Raw genomic sequence first — 24,386 nt, 5'->3', positions numbered from 1 at the left:
ATAAGTAAAAAGTTGTGGTAGATTAATACATAATTATCACTATTAAGAACATATAGTTGAAACAATTGTTAAAATATATTTACTAAAAAGATACAAAACATAATATTACATGAAATTTAAATTGTAAATAACAAAAGTCACTCGTGCAGGGCACGGGTAATCCCGCTAGTACGGTAAAAAAAAGTGTTGCCTTGCCTGGTTGTTTTATTTTTAAAGGATTTTTTATTTTATTTTATTTATAAAGCCAAAAGAGGTAGTAAGTGAGTGGGAAACAAGGGTTGGTGTATATAATAATAATAGTGTGGGTCACATTAACATAGGAGCAAAGGCAAACCCTGACCCTAACTGGTGTTTCATCTCCCATAGCCGTCCGATGAAAGAGGGGAACAACGGTTAACAGATTCAGTTTCATTCACTGGCGTCGCTTCCTCCTTCCTTCCACCTTCCAATTCCATCATCATTCTCTTCCTCTTTTTCCTATTTTAATTTATTTATTCTTCACCCACCCACCACTCAGAAAATAGAGAGAAAAAAAAAAATAAAAATAAAAAAGACAGTGAGCGAGTGAGTGTGAGTGAGAAAGAGGAGATGGAATTGGCAATGAAGGTAGCTGAGGCCGTCCATGTGTTGAACCACGATACCCAATCGTGCAACCGCGTCGCAGCCAATCAGTGGCTCGTTCAGTTCCAACAAACTCACGCCGCCTGGGACGTCGCCACCAACATCCTCACCGCCGATCGCCGCCACACCACCAATTTCGAGGTCGAGTTCTTCGCCGCACAGATTCTCAAACGCAAGGTGTCCCCTCTTTCTCTCTCTCTCTCTCTCTCTAGCATTGTGTTGATTTTAGCCTCACCAATTAGAACAAACTTGGAAAATTGTAATTGAATTGATTTTGTCAGTTAATACGTTGTCTTGTCATCAGTGGAAAATGGAAAAAAAGTGTATGTTTTCTTCTTCCGGTCAAACTTGCAGAAACTTCCAAATTGTGACGAGTTTAGTGGTAACTTGCTGCCAATATATAATATCTCAAGATTTGAAGCTCAAAAAATAGAAATTCATGGAAACTTCAGGACCGACGCTTCAGCTGTTCGGCATACGGCCATAATTTTTTTTGATTGGCAAATGTTAGTTGTTAGTAATATTAGTAAATTAGTCCCTCCTCAGGGTTCGAACTTTGGATCCTTCACGCTTTATACCACCCAACCCTTATGTCGCCTAGCTCTTACCACTTGAGTTAACCTCGGGGACATATGGCAATAATTAATGTTACATGTTTCAAATTACAGATACAAAATGAAGGTTATCAACTGCAATTGGGAGCTAAGGATGCTTTGTTAAATGCTCTTCTTCTTGCAGTCCAAAGATTCAGTAGTGGCCCTCCCCAGGTGCATTGTTTTTCTTACTTTTATAACTCTGTAGGTGTGCTCTTTTCAAGGGAAGTGATATATGTAGACATTTTTATTTGTCTTATAGACGGATTCGTGCTGACAGTAGTTTTGTTTAAAATTGGCTCTTTGTTATTGTCATGGCAGCTCTTAACGCAGATTTGTCTTGCACTATCTGCTCTCATACTTCAAGTTGTTGCACATGGAAACCCGATTGAGCAGCTTTTTTACAGTCTCCAGAATCTGCAGAGCCAGGATGGTGGCAATATGGCTGTCCTCGAGATGCTCACTGTCCTCCCAGAGGAAGTTGTTGACAGCCAACGTATTGACTCTAAAATGAGTTCATTGCACAAAAGCCACTATACCCAGGAGGTTTTGGAACTTCTGCTCTGATACATTCGTCTATGATTGTGTTTCTGTTAATCCTTTGTCTCTCCCTCTGACATCTACACACTTTTTTATGTCTGTTTTTACAGCTTCTCTCCCATACGTCTATGGTTCTTGAGTTCTTGCGGCAGCAATCTGAAATAAATTCTGATGGTTCTGTGCAACATCATGAAAGGAACAAGAAAATTTTGCGCTGCTTTTTGAGCTGGGTATGGAAATATTCTGATAACTCATTTGGTTTTTGCAATTATGCAATGGTTGTCTCTGGTTTTGCTTGCCAGACAAGACTTGTGATTTGGTTCTCCTGTCCTATTTTGTTTTAACATGAATACTCTTCTATCCTTAGCTTCATAAAAGATTTTCTGTTTTCTTTTGATCTTATTTTAGTATGGCCTCCTTGTGTTCAGATTAGGGCAGGTTGCTTCTCCGAGATTTCTTCAGGAACATTACCAGCTCACCCACTTCTAAATTTTGTATTCAACTCCTTACAGGTAATTGGGTTCTCATGCACTTGTTTCTTAAGATGGTATTCATGACTAGTCAAGATTAATTCATATCCACATTCTTTGTGTAGGTTCCTTTGACATTTGATCTGGCCATTGAAGTTCTTGTTGAACTTGGGACTAAACATGAGGTATGGTTTTCCACTTTGATGGAACCCAATTCAGACTCCTGCCTCTTTATTTGTTTAGCTTGATTGCATGTGTATGTAATCCTTTAAAATTGTCATTCTAGATGCACTTTCTTGTGCTCCTACATTTTATAACGTGTCTAAGTCTTGAAGTTATCTACTATATAGTATATATTATACTTGGTAGGTCCTTAACATTGTCATATGTAACTATATCGGTATGGTTTATGTTGAAGCTTTGCCCTCATATTATCTATAAGTTAGAAATAATGTAAATAGGGAAATTAGATGCTGAATTTTGTTTTGTAATTTTCCTAATTAGAAAAAGTAGGAATCTTATATTTATGACATGTATTATATATAACTCACTCCATCGTGTAATTCAGACACAATCTATATAATCCTTGGATGAATGTATTGGTTAGCCTATGATATTCAAATAAAACAGTCAATGGACAAAAGCTTTTATCTGGTCAAGGGTGAAATTTTAGGTTAGTTTAGGTCCGATATAACAGCTGAATTGATGGCTCATTGGAGTCATCTTAGGTTAAGGATAGGTTGATCATTACGGGAAAATTTTAGTGTTTGGGTGCTGTGAAGTGTGAATTATATTTTACCTATGAAAGTAGGTTTGGGGTGTGGAACCTTTTACAGCTAATCCTTGAAAGGTGAATTAATAAATGATGAACAGACAAGAGAACAATTCCAGGAGAGGCTTTAAATTGAAAAAGCTTATAAGACACAGAAGAAAGAACAGTAAGAGAACCCTTCCTATTACTAATAGATACCTTGGGCATCATACCTAGAGATTAATTGCATCTGACTAAGGCAATAGTAATGTTATAGACCAAAACTCAAAATGTAACATCCTAACTTGACGACTGGCCTCACGGTAACAACACGAGTCTTTTCAGCGCACTTTGTCCTCACTCGCGCGCTTCCCGGGAAAACTTCCCAGGAGGTCACCCATCATAATATTACTCCAAGGCTAGCACACTTAACCATGGAGTTCTTATGAGTTGGGCTCGCGAAAAGAAGTTGCAACTTGTTGTTATGGGTAGTACAATCAAATCATATATGCCCTCCTCAACTGTATAGTCCATCCCTACACAGTCTCGGAATACCTCTTGTTCGGGTGTGAGATCGGTTCAGTCATGTGCCCCTCCGCCTAGAAGCCTGCCAGGAGCCGCTCCTTGTCCGTGCCTCACTGCACCGGCGATCACTCCCCGCCCTCGTCGGTCTCGGGCGTCACAGGCCCACCAACTTCCGCTTGGTTCGTCCCCGAACCACACCGTACTGGGAGAAGTCGGCTCTGATACCACAATGTAACGCCCCGATTTCTCGAGTGTCACACAGTAACCAACTTTCACAAATAATTTTCGCCGATTTCATTACTTATCTTGATTAGGTGATAAAAGATCATTTTCTCTTTAGAAAACTCTTGAATACCACGTTTTAGAAACCTCATTAATATTTCTCCGATTTACAACTTTAACCAGAAACAGCGGATTAATGAAAAACGGTTTGAATTAAATTCATGAACGGATTCGAACATAATCTATCACTGTCATAAAACCAACTGTAAATAAAAGAAATGCCGTGTCCACACCCAAGTGTGGAAAAACCACGGTGAAAGTAAACTGTGTACATCAAATAATCAAAGTTTCCATAAAGCTTAACAAAATTAAAGTAAGGTTCTAAAATGAATGCTCGCTCTCATAGGTCCCCAGTCATGCCATCACTGTCCCGGTCGCTCTGCAGGGTCGTCCTTTGGTTTCTCGTCCTCAACAGCATGTCTTCTCTTTCTTGGTCTTGGTCCAACCAAGTTGTTGTGTATCCACCGTGCGCCTCCACCATATCGACGTGGTCCCGTAACTGAAGCATCAGACTCGTCACAGGGCACGAACTCAGCTGGCGACTCCCCGAATCCCTCGTTCTCAAGTTGGTGGAATCTAGCAGGCGGATAGGGCATATCAATGACTCTCCCTTCAATCGTTCGGACCTCCACCAAGTTTCCGTCCCTGTCCATCCCCATGAAGCTCACATCCCGACATAGACTTTTCGAGTCCCGGAGGAGTCGGCTCTCCAGGCCCGATCGTCAAGCTGACTATCAAGTCTCAGTGTCCAGTGATGGACGTGCGTCGTCGTCGTGGACGTCATCTACCCCAAATCGTCTTTTGATGCTCATCTTTTCCTGAATTCTCCTGACTTCCTCGGTGGTCTGTTGCACCAATTCCGGGCCAATCACCAAATTTTCTCCATCTTGATGCCAGCATAAGGGCGTACGACACCTCCGACCGTACAAAGCTGACGACGACGACGCACGTCCATCACTGGACACTGAGACTTGATAGTCAGCTTGACGATCGGGCCTGGAGAGCCGACTCCTCCGGGACTCGAAAAGTCTATGTCGGGGATGTGAGCTTCATGGGGATGGACAGGGACGGAAACTTGGTGGAGGTCCGAACGATTGAAGGGGGAGTCATTGATATGCCCTATCCGCTTGCTAGATTCCACCAACTTGAGAACGAGAGATTCGGGGAGTCGCCAGTTGAGTTCGTGTCCTGTGACGAGTCTGATGCTTCAGTTATGGGACCACGTCGATATGGTGGAGGCGCACGGTGGATACACAACAACTTGGTTGGACCAAGACTAAGAAAGAGAAGACAGGCTGTTGAGGACGAGAAACCAAAGGACGACCCTGCAGAGCGACTGGGACAGTGATGGCATGACTGGGGGACCCTATGAGAGCGAGCATTCATTTTAGAACCTTACTTTAATTTTGTTAAGCTTTATGGAAACTTTGATTATTTGATGTACACAGTTTACTTTCACCGTGGTTTTTCCACACTTGGGTGTGGACACGGCATTTCTTTTATTTACAGTTGGTTTTATGACAGTGATAGATTATGTTCGAATCCGTTCATGAATTTAATTCAAACCGTTTTTCATTAATCCGCTGTTTCTAGTTAAAGTTGTAAATCGGAGAAACATTAATGAGGTTTCTAAAACGTGGTATTCAAGTGTTTTCTAAAGAGAAAATGATCTTTTATCACCTAATCAAGATAAGTAATGAAATCGGCGAAAATTATTTGTGAAAGTTGGTTACTGTGTGACACTCGAGAAATCGGGGCGTTACACAAAAACTGATTTTTACATTTTTACTTTTAGAATAATCAATATGACCCACTTTTAGTGTTTCAAATTGAATTTGGATAATTATGGCATTTAGTTGACACATTTTCAGATACTCGGTGTATAAAATATTAGTATATTACACATGATTTTATTGACTCATGGGTTTTGGTTGTTCCTTTATCTTTAATTTTCGTGGATTTCTTTTTATTTCTTAGATTTGGCACAATCTCATATATTTTGACTCTCTATAGTTCACTCTTGCTGAGCCTCTGATAACTAGGCAGCTAGTAGGCCTTTTTCTATGTCCATTTATTGACCTTTTATCTTAAGGGAAAGCATATAACATATTAACATGTATGAGGCAGGTGGTTGGACTATTTGGCTTATTTTATTATTGTTTTTACTGTTATTTTAGCTCATTCAGCTAAAATTAGAGTAGGAGCAGAAAACCATGCACTTTGAGCATCCAGTTTACTAGAATTCGAGTAAGGCCTAACTCTACCCCAAAAGCTAGCTTGAAGTGAGGGTTGCTCTACCCTTAATAAGGACTTATTTGGCAATATCTCTAGTCAATGTGAGACTTCTCAACACACTCCCTGATGCCCAGGGGTTGGACATCTGGAGCGGAATTTGCTAGAATGAACATTTGCGTGTGTGACCCATATATGGGTGGTTCCAATAAACGGATCTAGGATAGAGTGGTACCATATTAGAATTCGGGTTAGACCTAACTCTACCCCAAAAGCTAGCTTAGAGGTGAGGGTTGCTCTACCCTTTATGAAGACTTATTTGGTTATCTCTAGTCAATATGATACTTCTCAACACAGTTAATTTTATAACACTAAAATCTCTGGTAGAAACACGAGAATGGAGACAATTGAAATGTTTTCTCAGCATGTGTTTCTGAATCAATCCTTATTTCTTCCCAAAGCTTTTACTTTGGCTAAAATATATATTTCAAGATTGCGTTCCCCCTTTGTTTTCTTTTTGCCATTTGGGAAAAAGACTTTTAGAAGCAATGGGTTTTTAGTTTTTACTATTATTGTTGCATCATTGGTTCATTTACATATGAAATTAAAAAATTTCTGGATTTTTGTGCCTAATATTTTCTAGATAGATTTTAGGTGAATCTTTGGCTGCTTACTAAGTGAATCTAGTGTTTTATACTGATTGTAATTTTGAATTTTCCATGGGTTATCTCTGAGAATGAATGATCTATTGATTTTAATTTGGATTTTTTTAGGGATTGCCCCAAATTTTGTTATGCAGAGTACATTACCTGAAGGAAGTACTTCTTTTTCCAGCTCTGACTAGGGGAGACATGAAAGTAATTGGTGGCGTAGCGTGCCTCTTGTCAGAAATTGGGCAGGCTGTAAGTGAATGGATATTAGAGTTACTTAGGATATCCAAAATCCTTGTTATGGACACCTTTTTGTTCCTTACTTGTTTAGATGGCTTTGTTAATGTAAATTCATACTTATGGTGACTATTGTTAGTTACATATTAGTGATGTGAGACTAAATTACCTATGGTTATGATAATTTAATTATTTATATTTTCAATGCTCTTGTTTTAACCATGTGTCCATTTAACTTGCCACACTTGTTTGATGTACGCTAGGCTCCATCTCTAATTGTCGAAGCAAATGCAGAAGCCCTTGCACTGGCAGATGCGCTCCTGAGGTGATATTATCAACATTTTATTTATAGTTTTTTATTCTCGTAGTTTTTTTTTAATCATTTTTTATGTTTCAAGGAATCCATGAATTTAGAGATTTATTAGATGATATTCCATTCATTTGTAATGATCATACTTGTTAAGGTCTCACATTGACAAGAGATGTGAGCAAAATTGTTCTTATAGAAGGTATAACAATCCTCGCCTCTGTTTATTGGGCACCTGCAGATGTCCAACAAACTTCACGCTCTAGATGTTCAGTCTTGGGCGTGAGGGGTGTGTGTTAAGGTCCCACGTTGACTAGAGATATGACCAAAATAGTTTTTAATATAAAGGGTAGAGCAATCCTTACGCCTGAGCTAGCTTTTGGGGTAACATTAGGCCTAACCCACATTCTAAGAATACTTCTAAAAGCTGGACTAGATGGGCTGGTGCAATTGGAAATCGGTAAACCGTCCGGTCTGCTTAACCAAGAAACCAACTGATCTCAAAACTAGTGAGAAACAGTAAAGAAACGATCAAACCAGTAAAACTTGTCAAAAGTTGTAAAAAATCGGTTTGAACTGGTTAATTTCTTTATGTTTTTAAATTTTTGTACTTCTTTAATCAAATAAAAATACATTTTAGCCAAATTAGGGTCCAATATCAAGTTACAAGGATCTATATACATGGATTGTTAATTGTTATTATTTATCATCTTATTATTGATTCTTTACTCTTACAATACATATCATATGATCATTTTATATTAGTTTAAAATTTGACTACTCAAACACATGCATGTATGCATGTCTGATTGAATCAATGAACCATGAACTAGTGTCTTCATTGCTTAAATGATCGGTTTGGTTTTTTTTATAATATTGATAATGGCTGAATGTTAACTCTTCATGCTGTTGTTTGTGGACCCAAGATTCTCTCATATTAAAATATAACTAGATAAAGGAGACAAATATTTGGCTGCTAACTGAGACAAATATTTTCAATTTCGGAACTTGCATCATGTTCTTATCAGCTTACTTGCATAAAGCATACTATTAAGAGTTGGTCCGTGTTGAGATTAACCTGTTGAATTGCTAGCAGCTGTGTAGCATTTCCATGTGAAGATTGGGAGATTGCAGACTCAACCCTGCAGTTTTGGTAATGCAATTTTAGTAAGGCTTCACAATTGTTTATTCACTTTACCTATCTCGACTCATGTCAATTGTTGTACATATGTATATGTGTGTGTGATCTCTATGTTGCTCCGTGTGCTCTCATTTTTATTTTTACATCTTTGTGGTAGAGTTGCATGTTGCATGTTTTCTCCTAAGTATTTGGAATATTTAGTTATTGTTCATTTGCTTATTGTTTATTGAGTTATGATATAACATTATCGATTGATGCTCGTCTGTGGTGATGTTCATGTTAAAACATCTTAAATATTTGTGGTAACATATGCATATATGGTAGAATCAATTAGGTGATTCTTAGGAACTAATTTAGGATAGTAGATCTGTGTGATTGGGATTGAATCATTTTAATTAATTTTAAACTACTAAATAATAATCACAATTAATCTCTGATCAGATTGTTCTTAGACTTACATTGGTATTAGAGCAGGTTTTGTCTTGCTCTTTCAACAAAACCAAGTTCGTTACATCCACTGCTCGGATGATAGAATATCATGTAATATATGGTTTATAGAATTTGTAGCAATTTTAGGAACTAGTTTGGGACTGTATATCAATATGTATGTATAGTTAGGATTGAATCATTGTGATCAATACTCCCATTTAGTAGATATAGTAACTATGTATGGATTGTCGTACACACACACTTTATCCCTAATTAGTTGTTCTGTGAATTCCTGGGTGTTCGCATGATAAGTCATTCTGCTATATCAACCAGGATGATGTTTACTTGTGCATGAGGTCAGCATTGTGAGTCATTATCATTGTAATTTTTGTAATGCTTGTATGTGTGAGAATCTTTGATTTTCTTTCTCCCGTACACTAAATGCATGAGAATGGTGATAGGTTGTAATTTTGATGCTTGGTAGAGTACTGATACACAGACAGATTACGGTGCCTTGTACTCTATAGCTTCTTTGGTTTCTCTGCTTTTAATTTATCATCCTCTCTCTTTTAGATGATATCTAAGTTTGCACTCATCATAAGCTCAAAATATATTCTCGCAGGTCTACTCTTGCGAGCTATATACTTGGAATTGATGAAGATGACAGAGAAAGTAGAAAACACGCGGAAGACATTTTTTCACCTGTGTTCTCAGCATTACTTGATTCACTGTTATTGCGTTCTCAGGTTAATTCTTACTCTTTGATTTTTTTCTTCCGTATGGGCTTGGATTGCTGTCATGTGGCTTATTTTTCTCTTTCTGTTTTTTTTTGGGGGAAGGGGTAAGGGGGTAATATTTGATATATCATTTTCATCACCTGTCCCCATACATTGTATTGTCTGAGTATCTGAAGTCGTACATTTTGCCTGTATACCTATTATGGTTATTCCCATTGAAAATGAATTGGTGCTCATGGGAAAATCTACTTTAGGACAATCTTTAAACTGGTTCATTCTTTAGTTAAAAGAGAGTGAAGGAAAGTTGCCTGAACTACTATAGCCCATATTTGATGAATATTGGCTATAGCATTTAGAATTGTTACATGTGAAATTTGAAAAATAGGGTTGTTATATATTAGGGCCCGTTTGGTACAACGTATTAAGCCTGATTGTATAAGCTTATACAATACGTTATATGCTTATAAGGTGTTTGGGCTTACATCGTATTGGATAACTTTATCCATCAATCTCTTCTAATACATTAAAATGATGGATAACTTAATACATCACTCAAAGGGAGGATAAGGCCTGATAAGTTTTGATGTATTAGCTACTTAAAAATATTTCCAACCCTAGCCTCATTCATCTATCATCACACGTTCTCTTCTTCCTATGTGGCCTTCATTCATCTTCTTCCTCCCCTGTTCCTCTTCTTCCTCTTTTCTATTTTTTCTCCTAGCCCCTTTTCCTCTTCTTCCTCCTTTCACCTTCCTCTCCTTTCACGCTGTTTCCCCCAACTAGAAATTTCTCTTTCTGTGAGATCTGTGGCTCTCGAACCAGACCCAAAACCTCCACAAAATCACCGCTTCTAACCTGCAACTTGAAGAGGAACAACCCAGGAACCCATCGGAGGAAGCTCCGCCGCGATCTGGACGCTTCCCCGGTGAGCAAATCGACCTGCAACTGACGAAATCCCTCTTCTCCAACCTCCATTGGCCGCGAAAACGTCACCATAGTAACCAGATTGAAGAGAGGAACAATCCCTTTCTGCATTTTCATCTCCGGCGAGTTTCTCCGCCGTCATCAGCCTTCTTCTCCAGCGAAGACCCGCCGGAAAATTTCCAGAACCTGATTTCTGGAAGCTCTCGACCCTCTGGGCTTGTTTTTAACCTCATATCACCAAGATTCAAAGAAAAATAACATATTTCTCTATGAAATTTGTGCCTTAGATAGTTTGGAGAGAAACAAGCTTGATCCATGGCCTTTGGAGATGCATCGGAAAGGTGTGGTTTTTAAGGGAGAACAGATGGGAGGTCATGCTTGGAGGATTGGCACATGTTCTGATTTGTATTATCTGTTATTGTGCCATTGAGCGTGACTGTAGCTTGCATATCCCTTGGTTTTGATCAATTACTGTTTAGGACTAGGTGTGGCATGTTATTTTAATTGATGAAAACTATTTCTATATTGCTATTAGGAAGATTGTTAAATTATTTCATAGTTCAAATCAAGAAAATATTTTGGCAAGTATTATAAAATTTGTTTAAAGGGTACTTTTGAACAAATATTTAATTTTTATACTATCCATCATTATTTATGACTTCACCAAACATATGATTGTATTAAGTTTAACAATACGACATGTTATACAATGTCACACCAAACATTGTATAGTATTAAATTTTTATCAAGCCTTATACTATCAGGCCTAATACAATCATGCCTTATACTATCAGGCCTTATACTATACAGCATACCAAACGAGCCCTTAGTTTTGCTTATAAAGAGATTATTGGCAGGACTGGTCATATGATACCAAGTTAAAAAAAATTGGGTCAGACAAAGTTTAATGGATTTTGATCTACTATTTCCCCCCTTTGATAATATCAAACTACTTATAGAACAAAGGTACAACATAAAATTCATTTATTTTTGTGACCGTATGCTCAGAGTAGCTTTTATTCAAGTGCACAGCTACACTGGTAGGTCTTCAGTTTTTTTTGAAAAAAATTGTGGTAATCTTTTATTGAGAATCCTCGTAGATTTCGGAAGATTGAATGTTTGACTTTTTTTCCCTCCTGGTACTCTTAACAGGTGGATGACTCTACATATAATGATGAGGGAAGAGTGATTGATTTACCTGATGGGCTTGTCCATTTCAGAATGAACCTAGTAGAACTTTTGGTGGATATATGTCATATGTTAGGATCTTCTATATTTATGCAAAAGGTGCTTTGGGAAAGTTGCACTTCTTTTTCTATTTTGAATTTATTTCAAGTACTTAGTTTTATGTTTTGCACCTTTTATTATGGTATGATTACTTCAGGAGAAATGCTAGCAACACACCCTTTTAAACACACTTCTAACACACTTCAATGTGATTGGTTTAATTTTTAAAAAGTCAACATATTTTTTAATAAATGAGAAATATGTTGACTATCGTGTAAATAGACCAATCATAAGGAGTGTGTTGCTAGCACTCCAAGCTTCAGTATCAGATATAATCGATAATCGCTGATTGTTCATGAGTTTTGAATGGGAGATATTCTTTTATCTGGTTTCAGGTGATTTAAATGTGTTAGAAATATTATATAAAACCGTTCACGTGTCTTCAGCCACAGTTAAGTTTTTGGGATAGTTAGTTCACGACGAAACGTACACAGCCTGCTTTCAAAAAATATCTCAATCATTCTTATTGATCATTATCATCAGTGCATCATGTCAATTTATTTGGTGAAGTCTCAATTCTCAATTTCAATATCATTGTATTTGCAGCTCTTTATTGGTAGGTGGGCATCTCAGAATCCATCAATCCCTTGGAAGGAAGTGGAAAGCAAGCTTTTTGCGCTTAATGCTGTGAGTACCAATTGCTGTTTTCACATAGGATGCTTATTAGCCCGTTCCTTGTGTTATTCAGGCTTGTGATTTAAAAGCAACGGAGTTCTAACTTCTGGATACCTTGTTTATACTCAAATAAATATTGACATGTGCGCTACCATACCTGAAAGATGGGGATCTAACATCAGTAGGGTGGAAAGTACATCTGTCAAGTCAGGACATAATTGAGTAGAGAATATTGAAGCACACATGGGAATTGATGTATTTTATATTGATAGTTTAATGAATAAAAATTATGGAGGAACTTAGAATTGTTAAGTTTCAATTGTTCAATGATGACACGACCCTAAAAGGAGGATGCCAATATGCCTGTACTGAAGCCATTTGAAGTTGCAGATTCTCCCCTTGTCTGGTGACTAGAAGTGAACGCCTTTTGTTTGGTACTTCCTCATTCTTCCCAATGCTGCAGATATGACAGTATAAACCCGCCCTTTCCTTAGCAACCCTGATCGTCTTCCCGGTGGCAAGATCCTTAAAAACACAATGGGAATGGAAAAGAGTCACTGCATTGCTCAAATCTTGGGTGAGTTCGCGAATGGACACAAGATTATTGGAGCCCGCCCTTTCCTTAGCAACCCTGATCGTCTTCCCGGTGGCAAGATCCTTAAAAACACAATGGGAATGGAAAAGAGTCACTGCATTGCTCAAATCTTGGGTGAGTTCGTGAATGGACACAAGATTATGGGAGAGTTTTGGAACATGAAGCACGTTATTTAGAGGAAGAGAAAGTTGGATTTGAATGTTACCTCGTCAAGTAAAGGGGGTATTTGATCCCTTAGGCACATAGATGTGGTGTTTACCTGATAACATAGTGTAAGAGGAGAAAAGCGAAGGATAAGTGTCATATGTTCTGTAGCACCAGAGTCAACAATCTAGATATTTTTATTACCAGGAGCATTAAAGGATAAGAGGTGAAAACCTGTCCCAATTAGGGCTAGAGAAGTGCAAGATGGCTTACTAAAGAACTCCATTAATTCTCTTAGATATTCCGACTTAGCTTTGCTATGATCTGGACCCCCTCTTCAGTTATGGTAGATGATTATAAGCAAAGAATATGCACCAGGTAACGCTCTTCAGTTATGGTAGATGATTATAAGCAAAGACTATGCACTGGGTAAAGCGTCAATCTTGAAACAAGCATCGAATGCACGTGCTGATGGCTGAACCCTCTCCAAGTTGAGAGTTGAGTCAAGGTACCCAAGCGCCAAGGCACTGTCAGCCCCTAAAACACTCTTACCTGGGGGGAATCTAACCCTGAAATAGGTGGGGGAAGTTCAGCGATCAAGTCTATGGCAACAGCATCACGGATGGGGCCCTGTACAGTAGTGTGTGAAATGTCGTGCCGGAAGAGAAACCCATTAGTGCTGGCTGGGGGATTGGATTCAGGCTATGTTTCTGAGATAGAAGCACAATGACGGTGCTTGACTAAACAGCTAGTGCAATTAAGGCAACCCAATGCTAACCGCAGTGAAGGTGGCTAAGCTTCTAACTCCGCAATGATGGCAACTAGGGTTTAGATGCTGGATCAGAGTCCCCTAGGATCTGGATTTCTGATACTAACTTCAAATGGTTTGAATAATAGTAATTTTATTCAGTGATCAATTAATACAGGCTCTCATATTTGTAGGAAAATGTAAATTATTCCGAACTATTGAAAATTAGAAAAAAAGAGGAATAGAAATCTGTCCTAATAATTACACTGTTTCAAGGTTATATTGGCTGAAGAAAATAAATGGAAAGAGAAATACTCTATCCTAGAATAGTACTACCTCCGTTCGTTATTATAAGAACCAAATTGGAGGTGCACATTGGTCATTGAACTTTCTCTCTCTTTCCACTCTCCTAAGCATTAATGATGTATAGAAATTAAGAAAGTGGGTTAAGGGCAATTTTGGAAGTTCAATATTAATTGAGAACAAATTTAATGCACTTAAATACTTTAACTAGATCTCCTAAACTGCGTGAGGTAGTTTTTTGGTTCTTATAATAAGGAACGGAGGTAGTATTTTCAACATTTGTTTTCTATTATTCTTTTTCTCTTACATATTTTTAGATTCTTTTCATTATGCATGTTTGCATTTATGCTGTAGTAGCTAACTTCCTAAGATTAGTTTCCATTGCTGCTGCTAGTTGAGTATTATGAGTCTACCTGTTGTTGTTCTCAAAGGTCAGCAATTGTGGCTTGTCCACAGTAGCTATTGTGGTTATATTATACCTTTTAAGATCATAGACTGGTTATGCACTTATGCTACACCCTTGTTATTTATGGTAACACTTGCTTTACTCCAGGCTGCCGATGTGATCATACAGGATGGCCAAAGTTACGGTTTCTCTGTAATCATGCAGTTGGTGACCATGTTGTCCACTAAGCCTTCTGATGGCTTAAAGGGTTTCATTTGCATTGTGGGTTACACATAAACTTTCTCTCATTCCCTCTATTAGCATTCTTTGTTTCTAAGCAGTTTGCTGTTCTATTTGCTTGTTGATTTAAAAGTGTAATTTTATTTTAGGTATACAGATCTCTAGCGGATGCTATTGGTTCTTATTCCAAGTGGGTATCTGCTTTTAAGGAAAATTTTAGACCCTTGCTGTGAGTACTAAGAACTCCACTTTCCTGTTGTGTTCATGGTTAATGGATTAATTGGTCTCTTATCTCATGTTATTATTTTTAATTATAATGTGATCATTTGGATATATATCTGGTCAGGATTTAAGATTTGAACTTAGTGGACTAGTTGTTGATAGACAATTCTCCATATTCACATCTCAAGTTGTGCTACCTTCTACTTTCAGATTATTTCTTGCTATTGGGATTTCAGAGCCTCTTTCTTCAAATGCTTGCGCATCTGCCCTGCGTAAAATCTGTGAAGATGCTTCAGTAGTAATTTATGAACCTTCAAATTTGGAGATTTTAATGTGGATTGGAGAGGTGAGTTACTCCTGTGCTTACATTGGAGTAAATAACTGAATGATAATATTGCGAGTGGAGTTGTATGATGCCAATTTTTGCATTAATTTCTGTTGATATCATACTTTTTCTTTACATGTTTTGATATTCATGAGTTATCCAGTTCAATTTTTCTATGTAATGTGGATAGAGCCAAAAAAAAATGCTCTGCGTTGTTAATGGGAGGAGTTTATGGAATTGCTTTCATACAATATCCTCTAACTTTCCAGATCAGAGTATATGATATCTTTCTCAAATATCTGACTTAATAATGGATTCTCTTTGAGCCATTTATGTCATTCTTGTTTTTGTAGGGCCTCGAGAAGTGGCATTTATCATTGGAAGATGAGGAAGAAGTTATGCAGGCAATAAGTTTGGTCCTTGGTTCTGTTCCCAATCAAGAACTAAAGAGCAACTTATTGGCTAGATTGCTTTCATCCAGTTATGAAGCTATTGGGAAGCTTGTGAGTCTTCTTTTCCCATCTTGCACACTACTTATATCGACTGTGTGATGCCTGCTGGTTGTTTCAACTGTACTCTATCAGCATAGTGTATCATTTCACCTGTATTCTATCAGCATAGTATGTCGTTTCACATGTAAAATGTTTTATAGGTGTTCTTGGACAATGAAATCATAGTTTTCTGTATATTAATTTTCTTATGAAGATGAAGTGGAAACATTAATTTTCCTTTGGATCTGATAATTTAGCACATAGTAAATAATAAATTACCAGCTATTATTACTTTTATCTCTGAATAATAAATTACTAGCTATTATTATCTTATTTTTATCACAAATTTTATTTGCTTGAGCAACTGCTAAATACATGTGGCAGCTGTAACTGACTCGGGAGAGTTAGTTACAGCTTTGCAACTGATAGCTAACTAACTATAATAATTATTAACAGAACAAGGTGCAACTAACTAATTCACACATTATACATGGTACAAGTATGTATCCTTACAATCTGTTACAACCTCTTTTCCCATTATATTTCTTAATGCACTATTTTGAGTGCATTTTCTGTGTACTGTGCTCTTTGAATTGGTGATCTCATCCTAAATTTTTCAGGTTGATCCAGATAAGAGCCTTTCTCTTAAACAGAACCCTGCTTCTTACACACAAATTTTGAGTGCAGCCTCTAGAGGATTGCACAGGTATCCTAGTGATTGTTGTGTTTGGAATGCTCTGTTTACTTGAGCCGATTAAGTTCATTTTAGTAGATCTTCCAGTTTTTTTTCCGTTCATAGCATTTTTTTCTTGATTAAGCTGATTTGGGCTTTCAATCTAGTGTCTGATGTATAATTTGGATATTAAAAAACTAGTTGTCTATCAGTCTTTATATATACTTTTTCACTTTAGTCTTCATTTTTCAGTTGTTGAGACTTCATTTTTTCCCCTATTTATCAGTCTATTAAATATCTGGTGTATATTTGATGATTGATTCTCATTCCTTGGATTTTGTCATGATGTTTTTTCAACAAGTCAAAAGAAACACTAAAATTTCTATATGTTTTTGAGTTTTCAGCAAAAGCTGTAGAAGCAACAATATTTTTGTGTAGACACTGTTTGGGTGAGCGTTTGCTAAACTTGATTTTTGTTAAAAGTTGGTTTGATGTTAAAAGTGATTTAAATTCCCAATCCACATGCACTAGCTTTATTTTTTGCTTCCATTCAAATGTGGGTTTGGAGATAAATAAAGTTCTCATACCAAAACAACTGATGCTCATACTCTGCATTTTGGACATGGAATAGATTGCTTGTATGCGTGAGTTCTGCAGTTTAATTTTCTTATAATTCATTAATTGTTATACACTTATGCTTGTTCTTTCTTTATAATTGGTTTTTGTCATTTTGAATTTGTCATGATCATTTTTTTTATCCTCCTCTCATTGGTAATCCTTTAAATTCAGAATGGGAACTATATTCAGTCATCTTCCCATATCGGTGGCGACTGAACCTGAGGCAGATGAATTAATACTTTCACTGCTTAGAGTTTTCTGGCCCATCTTGGAGAAAATTTTTAGTTCTGAGCATATGGAGAGTGGCAATTTATCCATAGCAGCTTGCCGGGCCCTTTCACTAGCTATTCAATCTTCAGGTTTACTCAGTTTTCTTTTTGGACACATTTATTGACAGTTCATGGGTTCTTCCTGTCTCGTGAAATATATTATTTTATTTTCTTGAATTTGCAGGTCAGCATTTTGTGACACTACTGCCCAAAGTGTTAGATTGGCTTTCCACAAATTTTGTTTCATTCCAAAGTCATGAGTGTTATATAAGAACTGGTAGGTCCTATGGTATCCTTTGTTTATTTAACACCTGATTACCCATATTCTGAGTTTCCTGGCACTGTACTGGCTGAATTGATTGTTAGATCTTGTTGCCTTTGGAAAGTACTGGTACAGTGGTACATGCACCATAATTAGGGGAAATAAAAGAGTGATTTTAGTTCGTATTTACAGTTTTTTTCCCCATATGATTTGTCAATCAAGAAAGCATCATTTGATAACAACATTTTATTCCATATTTTTGGACACATCTTTCATCATGTTTTAGATGGACAATCCAACATATGCCTCATCATTTAATTGAATTTGAATTCAAATTGCTGATGTTAGTGTATGGATATTGGCACCATGAATTTATGCTCATCCTTGCAAGTGGTGAAGCAACTGTCGGGTCATTGGCATATGGGAAAACTATTTGCTTGGCCTCTTCCTATAGTTGGGCTTACAGTTTTCTTAAAATCTAATCCATATATGAGATATCTTCCCCCTTCAGTAAGTCATGGTGCCTTAACTCAGTTTAAGCTTAAGATTTAAGTACTCTTGATCCTTGGCACTTTAGTTTAGAAGTATCTAATGTGTACTTATAGTTTTAAGTTTATAATCAAGTTTATGTGATTATTCACCATGATGAATCTTCTAATAACTGATGATGTGGCTATCATAATGCGAATTTGGCAAGTAACTAAGCTGATCTGATCCTTATTTGGCTACTAGATCATAGCTTTACAGAATAAGAAATAGATCTAAAATTAAGTGAAATGGTGGGAACTAAATTAACTAGTTAATCATAAATTTTTTGTAAATTTTTATCTGATATTGAGCTTAAAAAACTGGAAACAAAAATTTCATTCAATTGTTTTTTTAGGGTTTAGATATTGGTAGAAATATAATATATAAACATTCATCTGCCCTTTACTCAACAGCTTAAGCTTTTGGGATAGTTGGTTCATGACATGCTATCAGAGCCTCTATGACTAAGTGGTCAAGATTTCATTCCTTTTTGCCTCAAATTAGTTATAAAAAAAGTTGAATTTCAATACAAAGTAGGTGGGCTTGTGCATTGTCCATGCTTGAAGCCCAATGGCCTCTTGTGTGAGTGTACGTGTCAAAAATACAATATAAAACCATTAATTTCCTTTACCCAACAACTATGGGCCAAACCACAGAGAGAATTAGACTTAAATTCTTTAAACGTTATTGTGGCTTTACTTGATTTAAGTAGACAATCCCACCTAGTGTTTAGTGGCTTGGTTCCTGTTGTTTTTCTGTTAATTCACATGTCTCACTTAGAACTGAAAATAATTACCTTATAAACTGATCCAAGTTATTCTCTTACATTGTTTTAACTTTTTTTTCCTTTTCTTAATTCATAGATGATGCCCTACCCTTTTTTTTGGGGGGGAGGGGGGATGCTATTTAGGCTAATCCGCTAAAGATCGTTGTATATTTTTTATCGTGCAAATGTTTCATTCGACAATCGACAGTGTTATGCAAGTTATCTTAAACTTTTTACATTATATATGTTTAATTATTTTATATCGTTTGTCATAATGAAGACTTATGATTTTGGGTCTCTTTTCATATGCTGATAATGTTATTGAGCTCCTTCTGTCTTGGTTCAATGAACCGTTACTAATTTGCTAATTCAAATAATATTTTTCAGCTTCCATTGTCATTGAAGAATTTGGTCACCGAGAGGAGTATGGACCTTTATTTGTCACCATGTTTGAAAGATTTACCCATGCAACTTCTGTAATGGCTCTAACTTCCTCTTACATATGTGACCAAGAACCTGACTTGGTGGAGGCCTACACCAATTTCACATCCACGTTTATTCGTTCCTGTAACAAGGTTGTTAAAATCTTTCCATTTGCCTTGTGTTTTTTTTTGTGGGAGTGACAGTGGGGATCTTGATTCTTCAGTGAGGTTGAAAAAAGGGGTGGTTGATTGCTTTGATTATATTTATTTTCTGTGGTAAAAATCTTTACCTGTTAGACGATGTGCCACAGGATACTCTTTCAGCATGTGGTTCTCTTCTTGAAGTTTCTATCCAGAAAGCAGCTATATGTTGCACAGCCATGCACCGCGGTGCTGCGCTAGCTGCGATGTCATATTTATCTTGTAAGATAAGTCTATATTACTTTTGGTTGTTGTTATTGTCATCTACCTGTTGCATAAGTAATCTTCAATTAAAGATTGAATTTAGTTGGATATCTTTATGAGCAAGAGCAGTTTTAATGTCAAAATGAAATAAAGGTCAATGCTTCATGACAGCCTTGAGAGACAAATTGAGGCCATCTTTGCAATTTACAAGACCTGTTTCCTTAAAAATGTTTAGGGCATACTTCCTCTCAGAGATAGTAATGCTTGACTTTGATTATGCCTCCTCAATCCCAAGAAAGAAATGCAGAGAATACAAATCCTTAGTCTGAAAGTGCTGATTTAAGTGCTATTTTAGGACCTTAATGCCCTCCTGGTCATCCCATGTGATCATAATGTCATCTTCATAAAGCACATGATTAATATTGTAGAACTCTGCTAAACCGCTAAACCGAGCTCGAGGTATTTGTATTACTTACAAGACCTGGCTCCTACAGAGCCACATATCCAGGGGGTTACTCCATATAAATCTCCTCCTGCAAGTCACTATGCTAGAGCACATTCAAGCTGGTTAGTTAAAATGAAGAAAAGCATCATGAGTCATCTGTGACCGCAAAATACCTACTAAGCTCAAAGGAAAGTTTTACTGAATTGCTTATATCCTATATGGTAGCGGATGTTGGCCTTTAACGGGACATGGGAACAAAATTGGAGTAGCAGAGATGAGAATGTTAAGATGGATGTCTGGCTGCACAGGAAAGGATAAGATACACAATGGTCGTATAAGATGAGATATTGGGTGTCGCCTATTTCTTTATTATATAATTATAATTCTAAAAAAAGTTAAATAATTGTTTAGTTCAGTTAAATAGTCATATTTGCAACGCTTTTAAAATTAAGCGATGATTTTTTAATATTTCTCAATTGAGTTATGTATTTTCAATGTCAATGTTAGATTTTTTAAATAGTTAGATTATTTATTGATGTTTTGAATGTTAATGTTAGAATTTAATAACATTAAATTTTCTAATTTGTCGAATAAACACATCACAGGATACCATATTCAAGTTAACTAGAATGAGGGTAATTGGTCCGAGTTAAGGTATATAGGTACGTGTAATAACGTTGCTACTCAAGTACTCATGCAGGTATGGGATGTTGACATGTATCTATTTTACACAGGGACATGTGCTACAGTGTCATATCCAGACCCTACCCATTGTCATCACTAGTGTTCAAGAAATATTTGATACATCTAGAGGAGCAGTAGGGATAGGAACATTAGTCAAAGTGAGGGAACAATAGTTCAAGAAATATTTGATACCTAAAGTTTAAGGATTATGATCAGTCTAACTAAGAAAACCATACGTCGAATTAAATAAAATCTGAACACTTTCAACAGTTAATATTTAGCTTTGTCTTTTCCTTCTAATTATGTGCGTTTAATCTTGTTTACCTTTTAACCTTTAGTTCTATAGAATTAGATATATAATATTGACAAGTGTGCATTTAATTACTACATGCGGTTGATTGGCTCTCATTTTTCTGATTCTCCAGGTTTCTTAGATGTGGGCCTTGTCTCTTTGTTAGAGTGTATGAATTGTATTATTGAGGAGTCATTCAACAACACGGCCATTCATGTCATATCTCACAGCGGAGAGGGGCTTGTATCTAATGTGGTGTATGCTTTACTCGGTGTGTCTGCTATGTCGCGGGTAAGTATCTCAGCTTTCCTCTTAAAGAATTGTGACAGGTACCCATGGTTAGTTAGAAGTTTAGCTAGTTAGTTGAGGTAGTTTTGGTTAGCATGAGAGAGTTAGTTATAGAGTGAGAGAAAATGTTTTAAATGTAAGAGTTGGAGAGAAATATTATCTTCAGGGATCTTTTGTAATTGGAAATAGGGATAGGTCAGGTTCTCTCGAACAACCTTGGCATACATAGTGTTTCGTCAATAAAAATCAGTTGTCCTTCTTCAATGGCTGGTTCTAATCAAATTGATTTAATATTTTCAATATCCAACAATTGTAAGTAAATATGATGTATTAGAGGCAAGGGGAAATGGTAAACTGTGGAGATTTTGATTCTGCTTCTTTAGAAACAATTCTCATTTTGGAACCTTTTCTTTTTTCGTCTGATGCATTTCATGTAGAAATTAATCCGTTTTCTCCCCCAGATTGTCCCTAGGCTTTGACATCTAGTTTCTTTTTTTTAGGAGGAAGTCTGGCAAATACATTTTTTCTTGGATTACTTCTACGATTCTCAAAAAGCGAGAACAGGACTTAAAGAAAACAGTTTACATTGAAAAATAGGTTTTTGAACCTCCCGTGTTAATTGATTTTAGTCGGTTTGACAATATGTAGCTTTATCTCTCCCTTCAATATGGTTTCCTGATATGTTAATAAGCCGAAAGCATCTGATGGGTCATTAAATGTTCTTTAAGCCTGATATATGAAGGCTTTTAGTTTTGAGTGAAACATTACTAAAATACTTTTCATTTACCTGATAGGTTCATAAGTGTGCAACAATTTTGCAACAACTGGCGGCAATTTGTACTTTATCCGAAAGAACAACATGGAAGGCTATACTTTGCTGGCAGACTTTTCACGGGTGGCTGCAATCAGCGGTCTCTCTCCCTCTCTCTTGCTGTGTCCTTTTGCTTGCATATATAGCTATTATGTTGCATTTAACATTTGTTATTGTATTTGACTTGTCCTATATGGAATTTAGCAGTAAGTGTTGGATCAAGGCTCAATCTATCCCAGAGTAGACACTATCAAACTAGAACAAAATCTCACTCGAGTTGAGCCATGAGTGGTTTGATTTTCATTTACTTCCACCTAGACTGAAGTTATTCAACAACTACTAACTTGTAACTGAATCAGTGAAATGATCTTTCATAGAATGTCTCAAGTTCTGTGCTGGCTGAACAATATGTTATGATTTCAATTTTTAAATACTTATACAAGGGCCGGGAATTAGTGATCTAATGGATGCTTATGCTAATGTGCATTGGGTATGGAACTGTAACAATTTATTCCATGGTGTGTGTAATCTGGTGCATCTTTATCAGTAGTTGTCATGTCCTGGCAATTCATGAACAGTGCAAGTTAGTTAGTGTCTAGCTCAATTATGGACTTTGCTGTCTATTTGGCCATTGATTTTTTGTGTTTGTAGTTTTCATTTCTTTTCAACCCCTGTCCAATCTGTGGTCAGTTGGATTGACAATTTAACTTTCAGGTTCAGGCTCTTCCTGTGGAATACCTAAACCATGGAGAAGCAGAAACCATAGTTCCACTCTGGTCAAAGGCCCTTACTGATGCAGCTACTGATTATATTGAGAGCAAGAACTCTGATGGAGTGAAGAGTAATTTTGGACACATGCAAGGAAAGGGTGGGAGAGTTTTGAAGCGTCTGGTTCGGGAATTCGCTGATGCTCATCGAAATATTCCAAATCTGACTTGAGGACTGCGTGAACATGTTAGATCAGTCTCTAACTTCTGTGTTTCAGCATGCAGGTTCAATAGTTGACGGGGCAACCTGTATCATTTGTTGTAAATTGATGAGGTATGTATAGTCGCATATGTGGTCCTCTGTGGTGCCCTACCATTCTGACATGCCTCTCCATTTTCCATTGCCATTTCTTCTGTATTTCTCCCATCTGTACAGTAATGTCCACAATTTTGACCCTCAAAAAGCAGGTTAGAAAGGACACCCCCTTCCTTTTTTTTCTTTCAAATTGTACAGGATGGATATCCATGAAGGAACATCCGCTGGTGGAATTAGAGGTTTTGAAGAAAAGGAAATTAATGACATCTAAAGTCATTTTTGCTGTACCACATGAAACAGCTTGAATAATTATAATAGAAGTAGCTGTTTTTCTTGTTGTATAATAATTTCTTTTAGAAAAAATGGATGGTTGGTGCAGTAACTAAATAGCCATTATTAGCAAGAGTTGCATTTTGTTGTAAGCTGAACTTGCTGGTTAGATGAAATGCAGTGAGAGAAAGAAATGAAAACAATTAAAAACCAGGGGGTCTTACAATTTGAAATTAGATGATCAATTACCCTATCAAGTAGTTTGGTCCTTTCTCTAATTAGTTGTATTTTATACTGTTGGATACATAAATAAATGTTTACCATCTAATTGTTGGAATGACTAAAGTACATGCCAAATAGCAAACTTTACATTAATTTTAATTTATCTGTATTTTGAAAATTAACGGGGATCAGTTTGACTTTGATGTAAAGACTAAACAAACCTGTTGATAAATCAGGTTTTTTTCTGGCCTAGTTTTGTTTTGTCAATTTTTGGGCCTAGTTCATAGATCGGTTATCACAAGTAAAGAATCAGTTGGACTTGGATCGGTTCGAATTCAGTAAAGCTGGCTGTGAAAAACTGGTTAAAATCAATGTTTTCAAAATGGGATCAGTCATTAAAACGATAGAATTATCAGTTCACGGTTTAGTGGTTCAATCGTAGTTGAACTATGATTGAACCATTAATTAAATAATTTTTTAATATTACAATATTTATGAAGTCATTTACTTGCATAAAATCTTAAGTTAAATTCTATTTTAAATACTAACAAGGTTTAGCACAACCGGTAGATAGCTAAGCTCCTTGAACATTTAGTCTAAGGTTCGATTCTTGG

The 24,386-nt window shown here is 36.7% G+C and overlaps 1 protein-coding gene across 1 annotated transcript; it reads left to right on the top strand.

The window, feature by feature from the left end:
• Positions 1-333: 333 nt before the first annotated feature.
• On the top strand, positions 334-23,807 carry LOC130729829 (transportin MOS14). Its single transcript, XM_057581665.1, has 24 exons — positions 334-798; positions 1,290-1,388; positions 1,536-1,760; positions 1,865-1,984; positions 2,183-2,266; positions 2,350-2,409; positions 6,788-6,916; positions 7,165-7,226; positions 8,305-8,361; positions 9,401-9,524; positions 11,592-11,726; positions 12,273-12,353; positions 14,685-14,798; positions 14,906-14,985; positions 15,189-15,324; positions 15,657-15,806; positions 16,415-16,500; positions 17,257-17,444; positions 17,539-17,631; positions 19,298-19,485; positions 19,644-19,755; positions 21,292-21,449; positions 22,241-22,357; positions 22,972-23,807. Exons 1-24 carry the CDS (start codon positions 589-591, stop codon positions 23,194-23,196), a joined length of 3,033 nt encoding a protein of 1,010 aa, XP_057437648.1. The 5' UTR covers positions 334-588; the 3' UTR covers positions 23,197-23,807.
• Positions 23,808-24,386: the final 579 nt, after the last annotated feature.

This window comes from Lotus japonicus, chromosome 1, assembly GCF_012489685.1.
Source record: "Lotus japonicus ecotype B-129 chromosome 1, LjGifu_v1.2".
Lineage (NCBI taxonomy): Eukaryota > Viridiplantae > Streptophyta > Magnoliopsida > Fabales > Fabaceae > Lotus > Lotus japonicus.
Note: the sequence above shows the minus strand (reverse complement) of the source record. Positions and strands in the feature narration are given on the sequence as shown.

Excerpts from the sequence above, each read along its gene's own strand:
- LOC130729829 (XM_057581665.1), top strand. The coding sequence starts at position 589 with ATGGAATTGGCAATGAAGGTAGCTGAGGCCGTCCATGTGTTGAACCAC. Across the intron at positions 15,807-16,414 it reads ATGAAGCTATTGGGAAGCTT|GTTGATCCAGATAAGAGCCT; the intron begins GTGAGTCTTCTT and ends TAAATTTTTCAG. Across the intron at positions 19,486-19,643 it reads TTATTCGTTCCTGTAACAAG|GATACTCTTTCAGCATGTGG; the intron begins GTTGTTAAAATC and ends GATGTGCCACAG.